Below are 26,343 nucleotides of genomic sequence, written 5' to 3'. Positions count from 1 at the left end.
CTTCCATCCATCCAGCCGTGGTGGGAAAGAGACACAAAAAAAAATTGAAAAGGCAAGGTTGAAGCCATAAACCCCTGATATTACGTGTGCTCTGGCTACCACTTGGCATTTAAATGCCATTTGTGGCGGCAAACAGTTCACACTTAATTACAGTGGGCAGGCAGCTGTAGCGGCCAGCCTTTCCACACCGAAGCAAGCTGGGCCGCCCGCTCCAGCCCTTTCAACTTCCCATGCCGCTAAAAGAGAGCTCACCTTTTAAATAGTAAATTGGCCCGCTGCTCAGAACATCTCAGCGAGGGTATCCCAGCTTCTGAGATGTTGGCCAGCGCCTCGGTTCTTCAAACACTCCACCATCAGCTTGTCCTGCTGCCCCAGCGGTGCCTATAATCAATTGGCCTTTATACAGCACCATGAGCTCTGCCTTTGCTTTAGTGTGACACACACAGATAGAGGCCTCCCCTGCGCTCTGAACCTGCTTGGATGATGTGTTGCACAGATGTTACAAAGCCACTATCAATCTGAACTGACATTGGGAAGGAAACTAAAAAGATTTCAAAAATATTTAAAAGCTGTTGCATCAAAACGACAGCAGTCACTGTAGGCGACTCACAAAGATGTCTCTGAATGAATTAATATCTGTCTCAGACGGACATACCGATTGTCTTCAATAAAAGTGATTCATCTCAGTATTTTCACTATTTTTGTCTATCATAAGGAAAAACATTTTATCAACAGAACTCTGGTCTAAATATGCATCTTTTACTACACATTAGTAAAAGATGCATATAAATATAAATAATATAAATATAAATAAACGGATTCAAGTGCCAAATATTTCATAACGCAATACACGACATGGCAATACACATTTCCCTATTCAATACACTAGGACAATATCAAAACTCGATTAAACAAAGTATTTCAAGCAGTGCCATATTGAAACCGTTTTAACCAGATGTTTTAGTCCGTTTTGCTAAATAAACTCTCGAAATACAATATTTTAAATTTGTTTAAAAAAAAAAAAAAAAAGTATCAACATCACTGCCCTGGCACTTTCTCTATATCAGCAACTAATCCAGATCTGGTATTATGCTTGGTAGGGATGCACCAAATCTTTTGGCAGCCGAAAATGATCGAATTACCAAAAGAGATAAATGACCAAAAATATGATCCAAAAAAATAAATTATATATATATACACACACACACGACAGTGGGGCAATACATTTTTTTTTGGCTCATATTTTTGGTCGTTTATCTCTTTTGGTAATCGATAGATATATATATATATATATATATATATATATATATATATATATATATATATATATATATATATATATATATATATGGCATGCCACTCTGCCCCACCTGGGAGTGTTCAGCGTGCAGGTTTCACTCTCCTTGTCACTGTGTGGTGTGACGCTCCACTCAATATTCCACTCTATGAATGTGCTGTCCGCTCGTGGACCGCTCACTGGAAAAGCAAAGTCTGCTCAAATAACGCGCCAACAAGAAGTTTCTATGTGGTATATTTGTTCCTGTTTGCAGCAGCGCTACTGTGCTGTAACATGGCAAACCTGGTAAAATTACACTATGCTCTGCACACATGCTCTGATAATAATAGCTTTATAGGATTATTATTTGGATAATTAGTTTAAAAAAAATCTACTTCTGTTGCATGGAACTGAATAAAAATAATATATTGATATTTAATATTAAGGTTAACACTACAATAAGGTTACATTAATGTCCGTTAATGTATTAACTAACATGAATTAACAATACATTATAGTATTTATTCATCTTTCTTAAATGTTAATGAGAATACAGTTAATACCAATATTATTGTGTTACTTTCAGTAAAAGTTTGGTTATTTTATTGGCTTGTGTTTTTTAAATTCAGTATCATTAAAATTTCAAGTTTAATTAAAAAGTCTTACAAAATTACTTTATATTGTTTAATAAAATAATAAATAATAGTTACAAAGCATTTTTGGTTTCGGTTTTCGGCCAAGTGCATCCAGAATTTTCGGTTTCGGCCCAGAATTTTCATTTCAGTGCATCCCTAGTGCTTGGCATTTCCTAACACGACCAACATTAGACTGCTGGCTCCCAATACATCAGGCCAGAGACCAAAGAAGCAGAAAAACACGTGTGAACACCTGTGAGAGCCAAACAGAGGACAGATATTCTGTCGGAGCATCATGTGGCTGTGCAGCTAACGTATTGACGTATATGGCACTGGGAACGATGGAGAGCATATGTGTCACACCTGGAAAATGCACACAGACAGACTGGGCTCTTAATCTGTCTCTTCTAGTCTCACACACACACATACTCCATATCACCTTCCAGGCAGGTCTACACATTAAATCAGCACATTTCATCTTTAGCGGTAGCGAAGAGTTGTGTGGATCTCCTCGACAGCATGGATCTGCCTCGGACATGTGTGTCCAGTGCAGGGAAGACAATAAAAATGGAGAGCACGGCCTCATCTTGGAGCATGCCCACAGGCGCACATTTATCAGTACCACCAGGCAGCGGCAGAGCCTTTTCAAAGATAGAAATGGAGAAAGAAAACAAACATTCTCAACATGTAAGCATGCAGAAAATGATCTGGTGCTCGCTCTTTCTTTCTATCTCATTACTTTTTCTTAAAGCTATAAAGAACTATTCTGCTACAAATGGTTAAGGCATAACGACCATCTATAAATGGGATGTTAAGTTGAATAGCCCAAGGTTAGAGGCTGAGAGAGCCAGAGCGCTTCATTGCACTCTGCATTGTTCTTTCCAGAGCGCATAGAGTCTGGTCTCAGTGCACGGCTGTAGTATCAAGCGCTATTTATGAACCTCGTGCTGGCATGAGGGAGACGGTGAAGAGAAAAACAGAAAAAAGCTAATAAAACATTCTGTTCATGAGAGGAATTCATATCTGGCTCCTCTGCTATCTCGCTCCAGTAGGAATCCGCCGCAATTGATTTTTGAATTAATTTAGACAAATAACCAGATTCTGAAAATGTGGCCCTTGTGGGTTCAGCTGCGGGACAAAGAGTCAGCAAAGGGGCATGACCTTTGGGAAATGTGCAGTTACAACAAACTAACGCATAAAGTATGTGTATTGTGTACAGTAAGTTTAACCGTCTAACAGACTTAATCGGACTGATTACGAATATGTAATGTATATTTAGACAGGTCAAAGACGACATACTCAAACTTGCTGTAGCTCAATTATATCTGTATGTTAACACTCAATGCAAACTACCACATCTAAATGCTGTCCTCCATTCATTCTGACAGGGCTCTTCAGCAACCTCACTCTTTCACATCAAGCTCCCTGTATCAAAACAAGCTCTGGAACAAGCCTGAGACGTACGAAAATTAGCCTACAGGTAAAACGGCAACATGAAAAGATGCTAAAATCACCTTTCAAGCATTAACACAAACACAGCCAAAAACTGCCAGTTCTGAAGCGATTGTGACGACGCAAGAGGAAGACTGCATACAGAAAGAAAATGGGGAGGAATAACATGAGGGGCGTGAAGATGGAGGGCAGTGGAATTTTCTAGCGCCTTATATTTCCCATCCTCCCCAGGCCAGAGCGCCCTCCCACTCTCCCTCTAGAGTTTCTTCTTCAGCGAGAGCTAATTTGCAACATGTGTTCTTTAATGGAGAGAGCCACCCGATGGAAGCATGTGAACTCGATACCACTCTAAATCTTCACTTCCGCAGCTTTTTTATATTGGTATGTCACACTTTGGACAAGCTGGAAATTACACTCGGTGAACTGAGAAGCAGTGCAGAGACACTCTAGAAAGGCGGGGAAGAAAAGGAAAGGAAAAGAGACAGATGAGAAGGAAGCGGCGTAAGGTGCTGCAAGTTGGAGAGAGAGAGAGAGAGAGAGAGAGAAGACCGCTAGTCGTGTCGGGAAGGGAGGATCCAATTACACGGCAGCCAGGCCAACCAAGCACATGTGTTTGGAGAACAGGATTGTTGCAATAAATATTGGCCATGAAAAGACTCCATAATGCACTTGGCTAATACACAACAAAGCAAATTACTTGGAGGCAAATATCAATTAAAATGTTTTAGTTAACGAGAACAGGAAATCTAACTGGGGAATAAAAATGATAGTGGTGTTTGTTTTGTGGGGAAATAAAATTTAAATTTCATCTATAACGGTTTTGAGGGGGAACAAACAAATGTGAAAACATCAAGCCCAATTTTCATTTTTCATTTGTAATTAAAATGCTGAGGATTACATCAGTACAATAGTTGTTTTATCACAGTGTGATTGGGAAAGTGTAAACATTCCCTTCGTGTTGGTATCTTTGTCATTTTTCTTCTCTTTGACATCAAAGCGGACGAGATAGAGAAGCCTGCCTTTCCTTTTTTAAGATGAAACAGTTGGGTTGAATGCCAGGGCTCAGCGTTCCCAGCTTCAGATGCTAGTGAAGACATCAGAAGAGGGAATTTGCCTGTGATGTGCCAAAAAACGGCATTGTGTCTCTGCGGCAGATTCCAGCAATCCGAGATGAGGAGAGCAAAATTAACATAGCCGTTCCTTCGAGACCCAAATGATTTCTAATGCATAAAAATACTTGACAAATACCCACCCCGCCACCAGCAAAGCAGCATTGGTAGTCCGGGAAGGGAAAGCAGCGATAATGAAATGTGGCGAGAAAGGCTCTGTTTAATAATTTAGCCTCGCCCGTCAAGGATCTGCTATTGATTGTGCTTTCAGGTGTCTTATGAAAATGTTATCTCCAGCTTCGCAGTTCTCTCGGCTCCATCTGGCAATGTAATCACCACCCCATACCCCACTGTTGACCCCACACACCTCCATTTTGATTTTACCCCTTGTTCTTGCTCTTCCTCCTCCCTCGATCCCTCTTTCTTTCCCCCGGCCACACAGTTGGTTTCCATAGTAGTGTTTACTGAAAGCACGGAGCTATTAAATGTATAAGGGGGAGAGCAAGAAAGAGGGAGGTGTGATCTAGAAATAAAAAAGGATTCTTGATCTTTTTCAGATTGGATGGTATAACAAGTTGACTATTCTCGCACTTTCTCTTATTTGGCTACTATTGGTAAAGAAAGCACTGGTATTTCGGTAAAAAAGCTCACATACAAAAAAAAACACCAGTGTTTTTATACTAAAAAAAGTGCATGTATAAATAGAAAAATAACAAAAAATATATAAAATGCCCAATTACCAGTTCTATGCATTTAATGCATTATAATAGATCTGTCTTTGAAGTACTAATATGAATCTAACATTAATATTAACAAGAAAAAAAATATTTAAATAAAAAGGCTGCACTGAATAACATTAATTGAAATTTTTCTGTGGTATTGAAGTTGGTATCAAGAACCGTGATATTTCACTGGTATTGCTATTGACTAGTGAAATTATTATTGTGACAACCCTATCAATTACATATCATTTTGAATTTCATTGGTTTGCCTAAATAGCTTCATTTTCGAAAATTAAAATGGTAAATGTGTTTTTTAAAAAGACACCAAAAACAAACAGATACAAACAGAGCTTCAATTGTTTTGGAGAGATGCCCATTTGGAAGCAGCGCAGCATGGGCTATGTGTATTTTGCACAGTGCTAAGTACCTGATGTCATTACCACCAGCAGCATTAACTCCTTTAGTGGAGTTTCAAGTGTACAGGAGGGAGGGAGAAAAAAAAAAGAGCCCCACTTCATTCAAGAACATTAATCAAAATGGCCATTAAGTTGCAGCATTTTACAGCAGATTTACTTACACAGGCCCGATGCTTAAAAGACTTTACAGTCAGGTCTGCCGAAATAAACTGCGTCGATGAATAATCCAAAGGGTTGGGAGGGATGGGGGGGTTGCAACATCAGAACAATGAAAAGACAATTCAGAAAAAACAATTTGCTAAAAAAAAAAATGGTGGGAAAATAAAGACTATTTGACTACCATTACAGACCCCACCCACCCATTTTTAGCATGTTGCTAATACTGGTGCTGAATTTAACTGTGTGTGATGTCATCCTGCTTGCTTGACAAAAAAAAAAAGCTCCCCCTCCTACACTGTTCCCTCGGTGCCGACACTCACAGCTAAACCTGTAGCCGCTCTGTATTCCTGCCCTTCTCTAAACATGCTACCCTGCAGACAAAGTGCAAACAGGGATATTTCAATCACACGCTGCTGAGCAGAGGTGTAGCGCCGGCTCTCTAGCTGCCGGCAGAGCCCGCTGCCAGAGGCGATTTTTCAGAAACGCACACAATAATGGCACAACAAAAACCTGGGGGCCACTTGTGAGAAATGCACCTTTACATATTTATACATGCAAATGCACCGGCTCATTTTCAGCGGCTGAGCAGGCAGAGGAGTGACGGGCAGGGGGAGGGTTGAACACATCGAGTGTAATGCTGGGAGAGATAGAAAACGCAAAGACAACCCTGTCCACACAGCATCTCTTAATGACTGCAGGCTCCCTGATGTAAAGATGACAGCGGCTGCCGCTCCGCTCAATAAATATTAACAAGCACTGCGACTGATGCCGCTGCTCACTGAACCATAATTGCATTTCAAAATGCTAGAGCTTGTGTGTGTGTGGGGGGGGGGGGGGGGGGGGGTGGGGGTCCTGATAGGGGAGTATGTGTGCACGGAAGTGGCTCTCGGACTGATGAGGCAACCTACGCACCTCCCACCTCCGGGCCAGATAAGGATTTAATCAGAGCTGCAGAGGGCATTTAATAGAGACACAGGCCATCATTGCACTTTTAAAGAGATAAATCACCTAAAAATTTAAATCTATCATCTGTCATCATTTACTCACCCTCATGTTATTCCAAAACTGTGTTTAGGTTTTTTTTTTTTTTTGTCCATACAATGAACCCCATTTCTGGACCCCACTGACTTCACTCCAAAAAAAAAAAAAACTTGAAAATGTGTTGCACAGAAAAAAAGTCAGATTTGGAACAATTGAAGGGTAAGTAAATAATTACTTCCATTTTTGTGTGAACTATCCCATTAATATCCCTCTAATAAGGCTTGTTCAATCTATTTCCTATACGGTATGCATATTCCTATATTTCACCAGACTAATCAGTAAAGCTAATTTTTCGAGGGGATAGGCATCCTTACGGATTGGAGAAATATGCACCAGGGCATTGCACACACGCATCTCTTCATAAACCCACTTTTATGATCATTCATGCATGTATGCACATATATTTGCATCTTCATGAAAGCCTTTTAATTAAGGCATTGAATCATTAGCTTTTGAGGGCGCAGAGATAAGCACAAAAACCATCAGGAGTGAATTACACTGGGAGTTTATTTGCATCCCATGAATGCAGGATCCAATGCTTTAGGGATGGTTGGCAGTGGGCTTAAACACTCCAACCGCACGCCCTGATCAAAAATATCCGCATTGCCAATAATCAATAGTCTGTGTTAATTGCCATTTCACAGTTAGAGTGCAGGAGTGTGGGTCAATGCAGGGCCAGTTCAGATTGCGGCGTCCTTGCCATCCACTGAGCTATTGTTTCAAGTGAATCATTAGGGGTCTATGTATAGCTCAGTTTGTGGAATAATGGTGCTGTAGCAGGCTGACAGTCCAAACTGGAGTTTTCACATTTTCTGTTTTGATGGGGAAAATCTGTAAAATGGATTTTAAAATGGTACAATGTGTTAAACAGAGCTGATAGTACTACTATAATTGAACATAAATCAAATGAGCTAAAAATAACCTTGCAAAGACAGGTGATGTATGGAACTGTAAAAGACGGAGGTTCTAATGCTGTAGAAATCTGTCATGTCAAGACTTCCTCAAATTTCAGGGTCTCATATGCTATATAGAAATACAAACTCAAGATGTTTGAATAAAAAGCTGGTTAAGTGTTAATACTTGGGTTTCTATACAAAGGCTTCACTTTTTTTTTTAAATAATCTTCAAATTATTTAATAAAACCGATTATGAAACACTTTAGAATTATGCGGAGATATCAGAAACGTACCTCCCCAAAGAGTCAAAAGGTGTGAAAAATGTTTTCATCACCTTAATGCACACTCTCATTCAGGCAAAACTTTTTTTTTTTTGGAAGAAAATCTACTTTAACCTGAAATGATTAATTTAATGCATATGTATTTATGCAGGTTGTATAGAAATTTTTGTGTTAAATATCACCCACAAATGAAACGGTTATCCTTGAAACCCTCATGTCCTTCCATGTGACTTTCACCACCTGCATTATACAAAAAGATCATTGAAATTATGTTTTGACAGTGTTTGTTCATACAATGAAAGACGGTGGAATCTAAAACATTGACTCTTACTGTGTATAGATATTTACAGCAAGAAAGCTTTTTTATATATCTTATGTTCCACAAAAGAAAATCATGCAGGTTTAGAATGAATGAAAAGCAAAAATTCTAAAACGGCATTAAAAAAACAGATGGAAACCCAGCAAAGAACAGCCTTTCCGCCTGCTGCTGTGCATCACTGGAAAGCATGAGTTCTTTTTGATAATTATATTGTACATCACTCCTAATTAAATGTCCATAAGCACCAATACAGTGAGAAGAGCGGGGCATTTTTGCCTGCGGCCGAGCCCCCAGAGGCAAGCAGCAATCACTCCATTAGAGGCAGTGCTGTGCTGCAGCTGAGCTGGCCAATATCAGTGAATTAGTTTAGCCACGGGGATGGGGGAAGGGTGCGACGGCAACACACACCAACAACAACAGTGTCAGTCATTGGGCATTTGCAGCCGGCCCGAATTAACAGGAGGAACAAGTGAGGGAGTCAGGCAAAGACAAAGAGGGTAGAGCTAGAGACTGTGATTGACTCGAGGATAAAGGCTTCTGCTGTTTATGATCGATTCAGTGCTGAATTGTCTTTGTGTCTGAGCAACCCCTTAGAGATCTTTCTCTTCCCATCTCACCTCTTCTCCTCAAAGCCAACAACATCTCAAGGCTCTGTTTCCAGCCAATAGTGTGTCAACAGGACTCGCTGCATAGCTGCTTTTCCTATTAGCAACAGATACTTAACTGAATGTGTCACCGTCGTCACATTAATACAGCGTATGTCTTATGCACGGCACTAATGGGCTGAGGCCGTAAAATAAATACACAGGCTGTCCATGTCTTTGAAATCAGTATGCACTGCTGGCTTTTAGACACACTAAATTGTGCTGGGCTAACAGCGGCCTATTATCACACCTGAGCTGAAGTCCTGAATTGTAGGAGATACAAGCACAGCTTCTCTCTATGGCAGAAAAATAATGGTACAATATAAAGCTATTGAATTATAATGGTAACACTTTAATATAGGGACCATTTCTCACTATTAACTATTTGCTTATTAGCATGCCAATTAATAATATTGGCTTTTTATTAGCACTTATCAAGCACATATTCTGTATGACCATATTCTACATCCCAATCCTACACTTAATAGCATTAAGCAGCAAATAAGTTAATTGAGGCAAAAATTGTAGCTAATGTTTTATTGAAAGTGAGAATTGGACCTTAAAGCGTGACCATTATAATCAAGTCTTGTTACTCAAAAAATGTATTTCTGTGACAGCAAAGGTAAATTAAATTTTCTCCACTACTGCTACTTGATTTAAGTTTTTACTCCACTCTTAAGTGTCACATGAGCCTTCAGAAATCATTCTAATATGCATATTAAAATAGTTGTCCTGCTTAATACTTTTGTGGAAACTGATTTTCTTTACTTTAACTTTTTTAAACAAATCTTAATGTTGCAATAAACATTGATAAATGTATGCACACACACGCACACGCATATATAAGTCAACAAGTGAGCAATGCTCTTTAAACTGAAAGGCGAGGCTTGTGTGTGTAAGAGATTGTGAGACAGACAGAAGAGATGCATATGGCAGCAACTCACTATATTCCCACCCCTTTTTTCCTCCGTTAATTTCTTTTATTCTGTCTTTACAACACTAATGTTTACACAAGCTGAGGGGAGCTCAGTCAACTGTGCATTAATCACAGTGTGTGTGAGACAGGGGTGACTGTGTGCGCTCACAAACAAGGGTGGAGGCACCGCACCTGTCTTTGTACATCTTCAAGCTCGTTTAAGCAGGAGGCTCATTCAGAATATGAATATGATTGAGGGGGAAAAGGAAAAGGTTGAGTGAAAAGCGTGTCAATTAACGGTCTAATTTGGACTGAGTGAAGGGCGGAAAGATCTCTGTGACAGTGTGAAGATCTGTGAGTGCAAGTGTGTGCGCACACAAACACACAGATTTCATCGCTCAAAGTGGGCGGAGGGATTGATTGCAGCATGCAGGTTTTCTCTGCGGTGCTAACTGGATTCCCAGGTCATTAGATAAAGTACACAGGGTGACGTTGTTCAACCCTTAAGACTAGAAGAGAACCATATTAATGAGGTTATTTTGCCAGAAGCTAAGCAATTTCCTCACCTCATGGCAGAAGAGGGTCGCTGAGAGAAAGGCTCACGTGACTCTGCATGAAACTGAAAGAAGCTCTCAAAAGCTCGCTAGCAAAAATATGGCTGAAACCTGTCCTCCAGAGAGCCATGATCGTTACGCATGTAATGAATTCCCTTTATTATGTAGAACCACTCTGTAAATCCGCTAATGCTGGAACCTTTCCGATATCCTCATTTACCGTTATGGCCAGCTATCCCGTTCTGCCCTGCTCAATACGAGTGAATGAATCAAGCAAGCGTTAAAAGCAAAGAAAGGGAGAGAATGCATGAGGAGGGACGTCAATGAGGGGGGTGAGTGGGGTCAGGGCAATTGACCTCAAGGTTTTTCTACCATTTCAGTGGACAGATGCTCGCTTCCCAATTAAGAGGACGGGGTGACAGCCGGCATTCAGAGGTGAGCATCCAAGCTGTAGCAGCATGTCCATTACACTTGTTTCAAATGAGCTGAACAATGCCACAGCTATGAAACACTCATATTCCACACGTTGGGGAAAAAAGCAGTGCCCTTAATAGGAATGTGCAAAATTAGTTTATTTGCACTGCCTTAACTACTAGTTGACTCAACTGGTCAAAAAAAAAAGGATATACACAAAATGTTTATTTGATATTATATAAAACATAAATATACATTGCAGTTTAATGTTTGGTTTAGTATTTGCTATTACATAAAATATAAATACTAAATTAATACAAATATGGATAAAAAAATATTTAGTTTTTTATATTTTGTTTTTATATAACATAGGTTTTTGTTTTATATATTTTAAGTTATATTTAATATTGATATAAATTTGTATATATTTTATTAAATTTAGATTTTTTTCTTGGATGATAGATATATATACACATGCTATCCATATTTATATATCTATTTTTAATGCAACATCTCAAAAAGTTAGCTGACCTCAGCTAACTAGTTGTCCATCGTGACCCATGCCTAGCAATTACACGCCACACCGCTATCCAATCCACTTCAACAACATGGATGAGAACTAATTAGATGGATTAATGTGGTATAAGATAGAAAGGAAGGCCATTGAAGCCTTGTCTTCTCCTCTGACATTTACAGCCATCAGACAAAGACCCCTAGATCTGCACTTAATCAAGATGAAGATAATCACGAGACATACTATATGTTATTCTTGGCAAGAGCAGGATTCTGCTGCCCTCAGAGTCAGCACTCTTCAGAGCAATCCGATTACAGGCTGCTTGGATGCCCGGGCTCTGGCACGCACTCCCCTACCTACCCTCCCATCCTTCTCACTCATCCAGCCAGCCATGAACCCCCCCACTTCAGCTCCTGTGGCTGTCATAAGCTAGCCTGCCCTGTGCCCAACCCCCTCCCATTAGCACCTTAGCTGTTCAGTACCATTAACAAAGCCTCATGGGTCTTCCTCCACACACTCTACAGGGGGGGGGGACTGAAGTACCTCTCGGCTAATTGTCTCCTGCTGTGGGGAAGTAGCCATCAGAAAAGCCATAATGTGCTTATTTGCTTGTGACATAACGTTACCTCTACATAGCAACCATCGAATGTGGCAGCCATGGAAAGGAAAAAAAACTCAGCTGTCTGCGGCTGCTGGAGGAAATAAATCAGGGAAATATATTGGCCTAATAAAGTAGATTGAATCGGAGGTGGTTTTGCTCTCTGATCAACGTGTCCTTTGAAGATTCAAGCTTTTTAAGTAGCTGATTAATAATCTATATAAAACGCGTCGGCGAGGAGCAGATCAAGTGGCAAGAACTACGATCCGCAACAGGAGTTTTTCTTTCCCTTTCTCTCGCTTTTTTTAATTGATCAATTAACGGCACGCAAAACCAAGCTGGCGCTACAACGTAAACATGTGTGAGCTAGCCGAGGCTTTGTAGAGAATATCTGGTGCTCGCTTCACACAAGCTAATTAAACTTGTAAATCTCAGTGTGTTGCAGGCTGATTTTCCTATAGAGTAAAAAACACGGACATTAAAAGCAGAAAAACTGTCAGCACATTTCATTTCCAGAAAACACCCATAAGCCTGGTTGAACAAGCGTACAGGAAAATCTGAAAGTATGAAACCAATTTCCAACACTGTGGCATTATTTCTTTTAAGACATCGATTGCAACCGGCCATTTCACTGAAATGAATCAAGGCAATTACTCACATCAAACCCTTGCGTTTGATCCAGCTTTGGACGTATAGAAAAAGGTAACAAACGAAACAATGGCAACAGTGTTAAATAAGGTCTGGCGGAGAGGGAGGCTTGATCTGGTGGATGAGTGGAAGGAAAAAGCCAAGTCAACTCACCAGCTTGAAGTCCTGAATGCTACAGATGAAGTAGGGCGTGTTCGGCCGTCGGCTCTCTATGTACACACAATCTGTAAAGAAGATGACAAACAAAAGTATTACTGGCATCATCTAGTCTGTCAGATAAGATGATCTCAATTATCTTCATTTCTCAAACCTGCACACAATCCTTTGTAAAACACAACTGGAATGTGAGTAATAGGATTAAAGGGCTTTTGGACGCAGGACAGTCCACCCTTTCCAGAACAGAAATCATGGGGAGGCAGAGAAACTAGGTCGGTATTGTTCCAACACAATTATGTGATGGCAGGGGTTTGTGTAGGGAAGAAAAAACAATAAACCAACATGGGAGACAATGTGAAGCTGATATGATATGAAACGTATACTAAATTATGATCAAATTACGTAACTTTTCCTCCTAAGTAAAGCTTAGCCACGGGCCTCTGTGTTTAAATTTAAAGTGACTGGTGGTATGGCCAGGTCACGAACCTTCATCTTCTTAACAAAAACATTCACACTGCAGAGCCCCAACAAGAGAAAGCAGCTTTAGCTAAGTAGACGCACATACACGCACACATACTTCCTTCCTCTGCGGTCATTCTGCCAAACATTTGTAGAGTGCGGGGGATGAAAAAAAAAACCTGCTTCTCCACAGAGAGACAATCTGAGGCGCTCTTGAAATGGAAAATACTTCAGTGCCGTGCTGTACCAACATCAAAATTATTGCAAGTTATGTGGGGCAAAAAAAAACTACAACTGATGTCCTTTTGAAAGAAAGGGAGTGTTTGGAGCTGTTTGCTAGATAAGAATCTTATTTACACAGAAGAATGAGCCTCTAGTTTGAAGACAAGCTTTCTTTGATAGTTCAAATGTGTTGAGAACACAAAGAGGGCTGTGCTCAGCTGCTTGGATCACCCTCTGTCAGACTCCGAGGTGCCACCCACCGCTCCATTCAAAACACTCATTACATTACACTGCTATTTCACACTACAAATCCATTTTACACCAGCAAGCAACTCGGTATTTGTGTTACCTAGACCTGTGCCATTTAGCTTGAGATGAAGTGATTGGGGTTGCTGTGGTTTCAACAACATGAAATCAAAACTGGCCATCTTTACTTTAAACATCCCTATTGCCAAATACATCCATTCACATTATTCTAAATAAAAAAAAAAAGTGTTTAAAACATAAAATCAAAATGTTACAAGGATGACGTCACCTAGGATGCCCAGTCTATTAGATCATGTTAAACAAGTGTCTAGTTAAGAAAAGGAAAGTCATCACATTCCTTTTTTGATGACATCACCTAATGTCAACCAATAGGCAAGCAGACTTCAACCTGCAAATAAAGTACACATCAAACAAAAGCTTTCAGGTTGTAAAAACAAATTAAATAAAATCAAACATTAATATAAAATCAAACTCTTAGAATAATGAGCTAGCTAGTACCAAACGGGAAGTTAAAAGTGGCTTATCAGAAAGCAGATTTCAAGAGTCACAGCAGATTCCTGAACCCATGATTCATTCACACTTCCTGGCACATAAACAAAGGCCATACCGCGTGTTAAAAAAACGAGCTGCGCATTAAAAAGCAAGGGCGACTCCACCATCTTGTCTCCAGCTCGCTAAATCCGTAAGCAACGCTCGTGTGTGTTGATGATGGGGTCGAGGCTCGCAGTTACCCAGCAGCCATATCTGCATAACACACAGCTCCTGAAGCGTGGCACAAACACACTCACACCACGCCGAGGATAGCAGCCCGAGTGTATGTCATCGCTTTAAGCACAGATTTGGAGATGTTAGAAGTCTTTGTGTCTCTGTAGTGCTAAAACTGCATGGAGATAAATGTTTATCTGAATGCTTCAGTATTCCAGGGATGAATTCACGTAGCGTGGGCTGAGGAGGCTAAAAGCTACTACTAACAAAAGGAGAGCGATTCCGTTCCAGTCCTCTTAGTGCACATCTTTTATTTATTTGTTTTGCCTGGTGCCGTTATTGATCTCATTGCGTTTATCTGTTCAATGCAGCAGGTGGAATAAAGATATTTAATAGGCTGAGCACATTGTAAACCGTTCGTTGGGAGGGTAAGTGGGGGGGGGGGGGGGTTAAGAATGCAGAGGGGGCCATTTTGAGTGGGTTGCATGTGTGACAGGAAAGGCTTGTTATCAGAGCTGGTCCTCACAGGGTTTTCTAAGGCTTTATAGTGTGTTAGTGGGGTGGGCTGAGCTCTGCCCGTCTGTTTGTACCTGAGCTCATCCTCTCATTTACAAGATAATGTAAGTGAATATATCCATCAGCGCTGTGACTGACCGTCTTCACCAGAGGGGGAGGGGAGGCTGGAGAACAAAAGAGACAAATCTCAATGAAATGAGATGACATGTTTCAAAATGTCCCAGGCGCTGTTGAGAGGGATTTACCTTTGAGAATTGCGGCTTATAGTCTCTTAACCCGGCTGGTAGATTCATTTAGAGGAAATGGATTCCCTACATACTGACAAGGCAATAGATATCTGTGCTGTGAGCCGTATGGAAAATACTGAGGTATAAAGGTCTGGTTTGAAATGCTTCCTGAGGTAAATGAAGCCGTAAATGTGACTTCAGCCCATTTCTGGGCAATAACACTAAAGGAAAATCTATATTTTGCAGCATTTATGTATTTCTTAATATATAATGAAAATTTACTTGAAAAGAATTGAGAATGAAACAATCATTTTCATTTAGTTACACCAGCATTACTTTACTAACACTTGATGGAATTCTGGTCACATTTACCGTTGTTTGGTGAAATCTAGTAATTTCAGAGTATTTCATGTTCATGATTTCGCCATGCAGATTTTGCATCGGGTTCAAGTTGGTCACAAATTTGCTGCGTTGACTGACAAAAAAGCTGCTTTGTTTGAAATCTGTGCCTAACACATTGCTAGACTGCTGACAATAGACAAAGAATCTTTTTTGCTAATTGACTGCATTTTAACACTACTTTTGCCATTTAAGCTTAAATCGGAGATGTCATTAATCGCACGGTTTGCTGTTTTGTAAAGCAATGAGCTAGGCTAAATAAAAAAGCAACAGTAATATGAAACCATAAAAACCATTGCTAACATTCTACAACCCGAATTCCGGAAAAGTTGGGACGTTTTTTAAATTTGAATAAAATGAAAACTAAAAGACTTTCAAATCACATGAGCCAATATTTTATTCACAATAGAACATAGATAACATAGCAAATGTTTAAACTGAGAAAGTTTACAATTTTATGCACAAAATGAGCTCATTTCAATTTTGATTTCTGCTACAGGTCTCAAAATAGTTGGGACGGGGCATGTTTACCATGGTGTAGCATCTCCTTTTCTTTTCAAAACAGTTTGAAGACGTCTGGGCATTGAGGCTATGAGTTGCTGGAGTTTTGCTGTTGGAATTTGGTCCCATTCTTGCCTTATACAGATTTCCAGCTGCTGAAGAGTTCGTGGTCGTCTTTGACGTATTTTTCGTTTAATGATGCGCCAAATGTTCTCTATAGGTGAAAGATCTGGACTGCAGGCAGGCCAGGTTAGCACCCGGACTCCTCTACGACGAAGCCATGCTGTTGTTATAGATGCAGTATGTGGTTTTGCATTGTCCTGCTGAAATAAACAAGGCCTTCCCTGAAATAGACGTTGTTTGGAGGGAAGCATATGTTGCTCTAAAACCTTTATATACCTTTCAGCATTCACAGAGCCTTTCCAAAACATGTAAGCTGCCCATACCGTATGCACTTATGCACCCCCATACCATCAGAGATGCTGGCTTTTGAACTGAACGCTGATAACATGCTGGAAGGTCTCCCTCCTCTTTAGCCCGGAGGACACGGCATCCGTGATTTCCAACAAGAATGTCAAATTTGGACTCGTCTGACCATAAAACACTATTCCACTTTGAATTAGTCCATTTTAAATGAGCCTTGGCCCACAGGACACGACGGGGCTTCTGGACCATGTTCACATATGGCTTCCTTTTTGCATGATAGAGCTTTAGTTGGCATCTGCTGATGGCACGGCGGATTGTGTTTACCGACAGTGGTTTCTGAAAGTATTCCTGGGCCCATTTAGTAATGTCATTGACACAATCATGCCGATGAGTGATGCAGTGTCGTCTGAGAGCCGAAGACCACGGGCATCCATTAAAGGTCTCCGGCCTTGTCCCTTACACACAGAGATTTCTCCCGTTTCTCTGAATCTTTTGATGATGTTATGCACTGTAGATGATGAGATTTGCAAAGCCTTTGCAATTTGACGTTGAGGAACATTGTTTTTAAAGTTTTCCACAATTTTTTTATGCAGTCTTTCACAGATTGGAGAGCCTCTGCCCATCTTCACTTCTGAGAGACTCTGCTTCTCTAAGACAAAGCTTTTATAGCTAATCATGTTACAGACCTGATATCAATTAACTAGATGTTCTCCCAGCTGAATCTTTTCAAAACTGCTTGCTTTTTTAGCTATTTGTTGCCCCCGTGCCAACTTTTTTGAGACCTGTAGCAGGCATTAAATTTTAAATGAGCTAATTAAGTGGATAAAAGTGTAAAATTTCTCAGTTTAAACATTTGCTACATTATCTATGTTCTATTGTGAATAAAATATTGGCTCATGTGATTTGAAATTCCTTTAGTTTTCATTTTATTAAAATTTAAAAAACGTCCCAACTTTTCCGGAATTCGGGTTGTAGTCTAGCCGAACAAAGTCAGCAAAAACTAGCCAAGAAATGGCTTTTACAACAATCCAAAAGGTACTTTTCCCACCCATCTGTGAATCTCGTTTCCAAACAAGAGGTCCTCATAAAATAAATTGTGTTTAATATTTTACAATAATGACATTCCTCGCTGGCTGTGGAGAGTTGTGAGGCTGTAATTTGCGCTGTACTCTTTGAGAGCGGACCTTTAAGACTCCAATCTGTTCAGCTGCGTTCCAGCCATTTTGTGCTTTTAGAGAAGCCCCTCTCCATCAGAGAGAGAGCAGGCAGAGAAAAAAGAGAGAGAGAGAGAGAGAGAGAGAGGGGGGCGTCTGGGGGAGGGGTGTATGGGATTGGAGGGGGTGTGTACTGTTCTAGGGGCTTTGTGGACTCCTAAATGTCTCCCACAGGCCACAGGTCCCAGCTCTCTCTCCCTCTCAGTCTCTTTACCTGGCTCTCTCGCGCTCTCTTTAGTGGCCCGAGGAGAACAGAAGGGTGGGGGCTTTGCAAACAGCACAGATCCATTATCGACCACTCTGCTGGAGCAGCCTGGTCTCATCCTTAGATTGAGATTTATTGAGCTGAAGAAATAGTCCATCACACGGCGAGACGCGCTCACACGCACCCGTGCTTAAAGTAAAACGACAAAACGGATGTTAGAAGTTGATCTGTTAGCAACTACTATTTCTTAATGTATTGTCACTCGTCACTTAGCCACATGAATATTCATGTGGAAAGGGAAGAGGGGTAGCACTCATCCAACCCTCCTCCGCCGAAGCTTATTGTTCACTCAACCATTCTTCTAAACCGGTGAAGCGTGGCAAATTTAAAACACACCTTTACCGATGAAAGAGACCTGCCCAGCTTTCCGTGTCAATCCAGTCGCTGTTTTAATCCACTCCGCCTCCGAGGAGGAATGCTGAGACACAAAAAGGCTCTGGCAAAATGTTAATATTACACACGCAGACGGCTGCTGCGGTCATCCTTCAACATGCTTATCTTGAAATTAAAGTAGCAGGAGGAATGCAATAATGAAACGACAGGGGGTTCGGACCAGGTGCTGACTTCACACTCCACGAGTCACATTCACACCCCTCTCTTCCTACATGACCAACAAGCGACGAAGCGTCGACCTGTGCCGCTCGTGTCACACCGTACTTGGAAGTATTTCAGCGCAGGTGCTTCAGCTGGCACCAATGCCCTGTGTCAGGATAAACAGGCCAGTCTTAACCCTGCTCATCCAATTCACACTGCTGCTTATTGAGACCTGCAGCTTCAAATACACACTCACACATGCACTTATTCTGCTCTTCTCTAATATGACAAGCTTGCAAATTTTTGGGCTCATCTCATAGCAAGAGATTAATACCTCCGGTCCGAATTACATCAAACCCTCAGAGTAGCAAGCAGAAAAAAAGCTGACTCCCTCTGGGCTGGGAACAGAAGCCGTTTGACGAGTGTGGGACACTTGGTCTGTAGCAGCTTTCTAATTTGTAATTGGCAGGTAGTTCGATTTCACAAAAGCCTCTACAGTCTCCCTGTCATACAAAGCTACATGAAGGGAAATTTCAGAATAGATCCGGCTCTTTTATTTCCAGCTACCGGCTTGGTATTAGGGAGTTCTCTGCACACTGTTTGAAACCTTGTACAGGAAGAATTTCGGTGACACTTAAGCCTTTTGTTTTTGGAAGAATAAAAGTGGCATATGGGGGTTTAAAATGAAGAAACAAACAAAAGCGCCCAACAACATGACTGTTTGAATCTCTCAAACTAAATGCGTTTTGTTTCACACAGTGTCATTATGCTAAACTAGCTATTCGCAACAGAGTTTTTGTCTAAATATATAAAAAATAATAGAGGTTTTGAATGCTACAGATACAGCAAAAATAATGTAAAAATATAAGAAATGACGTTGTACAAATCAATATAAGAAACTGTTCAATATGATAAAACGAAGAAAAAAATGCAGAAATTGATAAGATAACAAATGGTGCTAATGATCAGATAAAGGCTCACAAACAAAAAGATCTTTTAGGCACAAGAACCCTTAAGATGAGTGACCCTCAGGGAAAAAATAAATGCTATGAGTGTAAAATGTGTCCCTTTTAATTGACCGCATTTAATGATTTGATTTAGAAAAGCAAAGCTTCTGTTCTCCCCTTCGAGACATGGATCTGAGGGTCTCCTTGTCGCCTGCTCTGCCTCCGCCTGCTTTTCATCCCCAATCTCTCTTTCTGTCTGTCTAAATCTTGAGACAGCTGGAAGCAGAGTGGAAGACATGCATGGAAAAGTTGTCTCTCAACATGGGGTGATACTGTTGCTGTCTCTTCAGAAGAGCAACAGGGAGATGAAGACTGCTGCTTGATGACTCACTCAGGTGGTCAAATGCTGTTAGTCTCACCTCGCTGAATAATACATGACTCTAAGCCAAGAGAGAGCCTGGTTTCTCCCCTCTGACAACAAATGGAGGAGGAAGAGGAGAACTTTATTTCAGAGATGGCCGAGCGCTCTTTTTGCGAAGGTGGTGCATGTCCATTTTCACCCCGCCAAGTCTATTGTGCTCATTCTTGACTGTTTTCCAGGGAAAGATCTGAAGCTTTGCTCGACTGTTAGTGTTTCTATAACCTCTCTCTACTGTATCCACTGACAAACATGAAACATACAAAGAGCTGATAATCAGGCAAACTTGCGAGCAGAAAAAGAAGTCTTTTTCTGTCTTGAAATGACATTACAGAGCTGACAAGGAATTCGCACAGCTCTGTGTGGATGTGGGGACAACGTGTTCAAGCTCCCGGTGGAGATCTCAGCCTTACGGGAAAGTGTGCAAGCTTTGGGTGGTTCCGTAATTAGGCGACAGCTGTCCAGACACCCACAGACAGCCAGGAGAGAGGGGTAGAGAAATAGAGGCCCTCTTCAGGGGTGAACTCATCGAAGAACTTTCATAAATTCAACATCTAGATCTCCACTTCAGTCATAACCTCAACCATAAACTCCGCTCCAAAATCTAGTTGTTTACACCCTACACAGTCAGCAGCCTGCTAACATTAATAACTTAATAATAATGGTTAAAGTACGTCTAACTTCTAAAGATTAACCTGAGTGTTAGATGCCAGCAAAGGCAGTCTAATTGTAAAAACAGATGGAAATCATCCTGCACAACTCATCATCGGATATCAAAAAAATCTGATACTGATATAGGGCACTAATTTGGAGCAAATAATCATGCTGGTCTCCTTTTGGAACTGTGTTTGCATCCACAGCGCATTTATGCTGCCTTAAAATGCTCTCTAGTTAGGCAGCCTGCTAGGTTTTGGAAGAGCGCTGTAATGAGCACCATAAAGACCACCCCAACCCTCAGCTAAGCCCACTGTGGACATTCACCTCTCTTTATTGTCAGCATTCTCATCAGGTGGGAGTGGTACTCATCCAGCCAATCCTACTTGATGAGCTCTCCATTTTAAAAGCCAAATGGCAGCCAGGAAGACAAATTGCCGTCACAGCACAAGGACATCGGTGTGACTCCGGGTTGTAAAGACGGAATGCAGACAGCCACGGCCAGCTCGGAGAGGCCTGAGTATTGATCTCATGTGTGTATAATCTCCTGGCTGGATCCATAAACTGCCTCTGTGTAGCGAATATCCGCAAAGCTACAGGGAGCCTGGACACGAGAACGCCACTCAAAGGCCTGATCGATTCAGCTGCTTTACTCTTCCTTCCATCCGAGCGGCCCTGTCTGCAATACAAATGCCTCTCTAGCTCTCTCTCCCCATCCATATCACACTCCACTCACTCCTCGTTTCCAATCCTTACTTCCTTCCTTCCCTCCTCACTCAAGCACACTCCATCTCTCCAACGACGTACCTTATTTGCTTTTTCAGACAACCCAATAAATGCATGCTAAGATTACTATAAAAAAAATTAGTGGGCAAAAAAGTATGAGGGTGATCTCTGTGTTGGCTTTCAATATTACTTCCTCTTATCTAGTGTCATACGTGCGCACAGCCGACTCTCTCGAGCCATAAAAGCAATTATTGTCTTGTTTCAGTTCTCTCCCTTGATTATGCTCTCTTTTTCCGTTCGTTTCTCACCGTTTTTAATACCCACTCCAAGGGTGGCCGGTTTTACATAGTGTGTGTCACTAGACAAATATAAAAGGATTTAACATTTAGTAGGGTTTAATCCAGCATAGGCTTTGTGTCTACTTAAGCCTCCCGAATCAAATCTGATTGCAATAAAGCTGCAGCGACTGACTGCAAACTGAATGAATACATGCATATACGCCCAGATCAGCATAATTACATAAAAAATAAAGCTGAAATCGCAATATGGCTTAAATATGCATGCATTTTACATGATACAGTGTTTTCAGATTTATGATGTATAGGAAAGTGCAAGTCAACTTAAAAGGATTGCTGTATAAACAGCATATTGCAAATTCTTAATCATTAGATCACTAAGATGACTTATCTACTGTGGTGGATTCCCTTTTTTTAAAATAACGAAGGCTCTTTAAAGCAGCCATCTTCGAAACATGGTGACAACCCTTTCTATTCTCCACTGCAACGCTGACAAAATCAACTAACATGCCTCAGACATGTGATTCAATTCAGACTTATCTAAGCAGAGCAGCAGTACTCTCCGAAACAGAGCAGGGAAGGGGTCTGCTGGGTCATTACCGAAAGAGAGCTTCAGCAACTGTGTTTTCAAGGACCTTCAGCAGATAATGCCTCCAACCCAATTCCACTGGGGCAACGGCTGGAGGAAGAGGAGGAGGGGGGCAACCGTCACACCATTCCCCACCTTCCCCCTCTGAGCAAATGAATCTCTAAGCAGAAGAGATGGGGTGAAGAGACGAGGTTGGAAATTTTGCAATGGCTATAATTTGACGACTTCACATTAAATAACTAAGCATACTGCTTGACCTTTCTGTTGCTACTAAATAAATGAAAGACATGGCGAGGATGATTTAGGACTACGGCAGCTGCGCTACACAGCCATGCCTTGCCCTCCACCGGAGTGTTGACATTTCCCCCCAGCCTCATGTACAACCAATTTCTAAACAGCAGGTGAAAGAGAGGCCATGTTTACAGCGCAGGAAAAGGTTATTGCTCCAGTCTAGGCTCAATCTCAGTGCCTAATAAAGACCTAATGTGGACCGCTTCGCTTTTTCTGCCGCTCACTGAAAAAATAAAGAAAAACAAGAATCTTACGTGTGCTTTGGAAAGCTAAGTGTGAAAAACATAACCGTTTCAAATATCATCACATGGATTTCTTCTGCATTTTCATCAAGAAGCAGGGAATTTATTTTGTCAAGCACAGCAGCCAATGCTAACAAAATATTGCCAAATACATACTTGCAGTCTAATGGCATGCTTATTTTATTAAAACTGCCGTTTCAGCTGAAACAAAAACTACGAGTCAGACAGAAAAAAAGTTTAAGTATAGTACAACCAAAACTTACCGCCAGATCTATAAACAATATCATCCTCCGTAATGAAGGAAGTGATCTCGCCGTTCTCCGTTCGCTCATAGCGTGACTTCTTCTTGGGTAGCTTTTTCTTGTTCTTTTTAGTGGCCTCCTCGGAGGTGGCGGCCCCAGGCGTCTCATTGTCGTCGTCCTCACTGTGTTCGCTCTCTGCATAGTTCTTAGCTCCACCCTCTAGTGTGCAACTGCGCCGTGGTCGCGAGCTCTCGCTTTCGCGCATTTTGTCCCGCTTTTCACGATCTCTGTCCCGGTCCCGGTCGCGCTCCCTCTCCTTGTCCTTCTCTTTGTCGGCAGTCATGATTCGCCACGTGCCTTCTTCTGTCCTCTCACGGCTGGGCCTCCGTGAAAGGTAGACTGTGAGCCTGGGCTTCAGTCTTCTGAATTTACCAATCAAATCCAGGGAAAATTTGGCCACACCAACAACCCCAGTGTTTCAGAAGAGCTGAATGGACAAAATAAAAGACATTGTTAGAGAAGTAAATAAAGGGACACTTTTTGTTATATATGAAGGCATTTTCGTCGTGCAGTAACATTAACACACAATTAAAAATAATTTATATTTTTTTTAGAGGGAGCAGAAAAACAATATCAGGGTACTATTCTACGATTATTCTGATATTACAGTGAAGAAAAAACACTCCTAAAATAATTTGTTTTTTGGTGGTGACGTACAGCAACATGCAGTAAAAACCCATAAAAACAGGAAATGATATGCAGACCCACATGACGCTATCAAGGTAATAAGTCTCTTGAAATATGACATAATTAGACTTTTTATTTTTATAAAAGAAATTTAAATGTAAAATGCCATTTGGTGCAAAAATACAAATTAATGAAAAAAATAATATTAAGACTTTATAAAATAGTCAGCACCAATAGCATTGTGGGCAGCGCCGCAACATAGCACATTTATATGATGTCCCGAGTTCGAGTTCCAGCTTGTAGACCTTTCTCAGGCCCCCTCCTCTCACTTCACTTTCTCTCTACATTACCGTTTTATCATTTTACACCTTTTTCTTATAATATAAATAAAATTAAATTATACAAATTCAGTTAAAACTAAGATGTGTGAACTCAGGCATTCAAAGTGAAAGAAAATTGTGACACTTGATTGTTACACCATTAAAATAGATGCGGCTTTTAAACAGGCTTTTTTACAAAATCCGTAGGGCTGGGAGTTATATCGGGTTTGTACGATATATCGATATTTTCTTTATAAGCAATCCGATATGAGGCAATACTACCTATATTGATATACAGTATCTTGATACAAGCGCATCTGCATAATATCAGAGGACGCAGTGTGAGCTGCTGCGGGAAAAGTGCATAGTCCAATTTGTCTTAAAAACTAGTAAGATATTGTTAAAATGTACAGTTTAAAGCGGCTCACCCCATCAGACACTCTGACAGACTCATGTGCTTCTAAAAGCAACACTACTTGCGCTGTTGAACTCGTTTGAGATGTGCTGTTTTCCTCAGTGCATAGCTTACATTTCACAGGTATATTCTCCATCTTTAAATGTTAGAAAGTCAAGGAAATATTTCCATTTTGCTGTCAGGAGTGCACATGCCTACTGCATGCGATTCTTTGCTAAACTTCAGACTTCACTGAACCGGGTGCCGTCGTGTGCATGCGTGCCAAACAGATGCAGCACAATAGAATAGGAGCACAATAATTCTGACTAAGATACACATTTTACTAAAATATTTGTAGTTGGACAATAAATGTGCCATGAGTAGAATTTTAAACCCAGAAGTAGCCCAAATGTGTTTTATGTGTAACTGTGTAAAGTAGAGCTGAAACAACGAATCGATTTAATCGATAAAAATCGATTATTAAAATAGTTGTCAACTAATTTAGTCATCGATTCGTTGCTAAATAACTTTTATTGGACGTAAGCGGCTCATTTCGTGCATATTTCAAATCTGCGGTGACCAAAGTGTGGCAGTAATGAGCCACCGGAGGTTTTACTCAGCCAGTACAGCAGGAGAAGTAGCGAATAGCCAATAGCTGGCCTCGTTTTATGTCACGTGCTTCCCGAACAGCGTCTCTGCAGCATTTAGCGGGATGTGGGAGACTGGGAGTACTTTACTTTGAGCCTTCAAAAAAAGAAGAGTAACCTGTAAACTCTGCACTACTGAACTGTTTAAGGGGACGTTCACATATCGAGTCTTTTGCGCGCTCAAGTTCGTTATTTCCAACACCGCATCGCATCGAGTTAAAAACATCTCAACTTTTCAGAATGCTGCAAGCGCATCGCGGGTCATGTGACAAGAACTAACCAATCAGCTTCATCCTTTCCCGTAACAACGTTAAAAGCTCAGTCAAGATGAAAGGAACAGCTGATCATAGTTGTATATGGATTTCCATTTTGAAATAAATTTAGTAGCAGAGCTACTGCAAGCGATTTTTTGAGCTGCAAATCCATTTATCCTTTGCTGAAATTTCCGCGTCTTCAAGGAGAGAGCTTATCAAAGGCAGACGCCTCAGGGGCGCTTCTGCGCGAGCGCTTTGGAAAGAAGGAGAAAGCGGTGCGCCTAGCGTTTTCCACGCGTTTTTAGGCACGATATGTGAACGGCCCCTAAGACTTTTATTTGTGCAGATTCTCCAGTACAATGTTGTTTGCAAATGTTTAGTCGTAAAAGCTGATAACATTGCTTTTTAACAGTTAACATTTAAAGCTTTACAAACATGTTCTGTGATCAGTTTGTAGTTTTCCAGTTCAAAATTCAGTCGTGCAGCCTAATTATGACTGAATGAGAGAGGTAAATGTTTAAAGATATTTGAAATGCACTTTTTTTCTAAGTATTCACTGCTCTTTTTCACACAGCAGGTTTTTTGTGTGTGACTGTCCAATTTTTTTTTTCTGGACAACCTTCTGATGGATTTTACTTTAAATTGTGAGTTCCATTCAGGTTTCATGCCACTGGCACTTTATTCGAAGGATTGTTTACAATTTCACAGCAAAAGCTATAAAGCTGTTTCCCAGTAAATAATAAAATACAATGCACTGCAATTTTATTCTGTTTTATCCTTATTCTTCGTGAAAATATGTTCTGAAAGATTCCTTAATAAGCTTCGTTCGGGATGTTAAACTACTTTAGGAGCTCTAAGGACTGCCATGGTGAAAACATTATTTTAAATCTCCTTGTGAAATTTGCTAGAGTATGGGTCAGTGTTCTGATTGCAGAAGAGTTCGACAAAGGATTACTAACACAATAAAACAACTCCAGGTATATTTTTGATTAGGATATGACAGTGCAAAATGGTTAAAATCTCTTAAAAATCTATGCTGAAGGATAAAGACCATTTATTAATAATTTACTTGGGGGGAAAAATGGAAAAAACTAAAATATAAGTACATAAACCGATTAATCGATTAATCGTAAAAATAATCGACAGATTAA

The 26,343-nt window shown here is 40.7% G+C and overlaps 1 protein-coding gene across 5 annotated transcripts in view; it reads right to left on the bottom strand.

Annotated features, from left to right (window-relative positions):
- LOC132118171 (arginine-glutamic acid dipeptide repeats protein-like) overlaps positions 1 to 26,343 on the bottom strand; it is a 156,591-nt gene that overhangs the window by 55,037 nt on the left and 75,211 nt on the right. For all 5 annotated transcript variants that reach the window (XM_059527800.1, XM_059527802.1, XM_059527801.1 and 2 more), the window contains 2 exons: positions 22,912 to 23,377; positions 12,748 to 12,818 (listed from right to left, as the gene is read on the bottom strand). In XM_059527800.1, the coding sequence (XP_059383783.1) occupies positions 12,748 to 12,818; positions 22,912 to 23,233 (393 nt within the window). In that variant the 5' untranslated portion in view covers positions 23,234 to 23,377. The remainder of the gene's footprint in view (positions 1 to 12,747; positions 12,819 to 22,911; positions 23,378 to 26,343) is intronic.

The sequence above is a fragment of the Carassius carassius genome, chromosome 37, assembly GCF_963082965.1.
Source record: "Carassius carassius chromosome 37, fCarCar2.1, whole genome shotgun sequence".
Taxonomy (NCBI): domain Eukaryota; kingdom Metazoa; phylum Chordata; class Actinopteri; order Cypriniformes; family Cyprinidae; genus Carassius; species Carassius carassius.
Note: the sequence above shows the minus strand (reverse complement) of the source record. Positions and strands in the feature narration are given on the sequence as shown.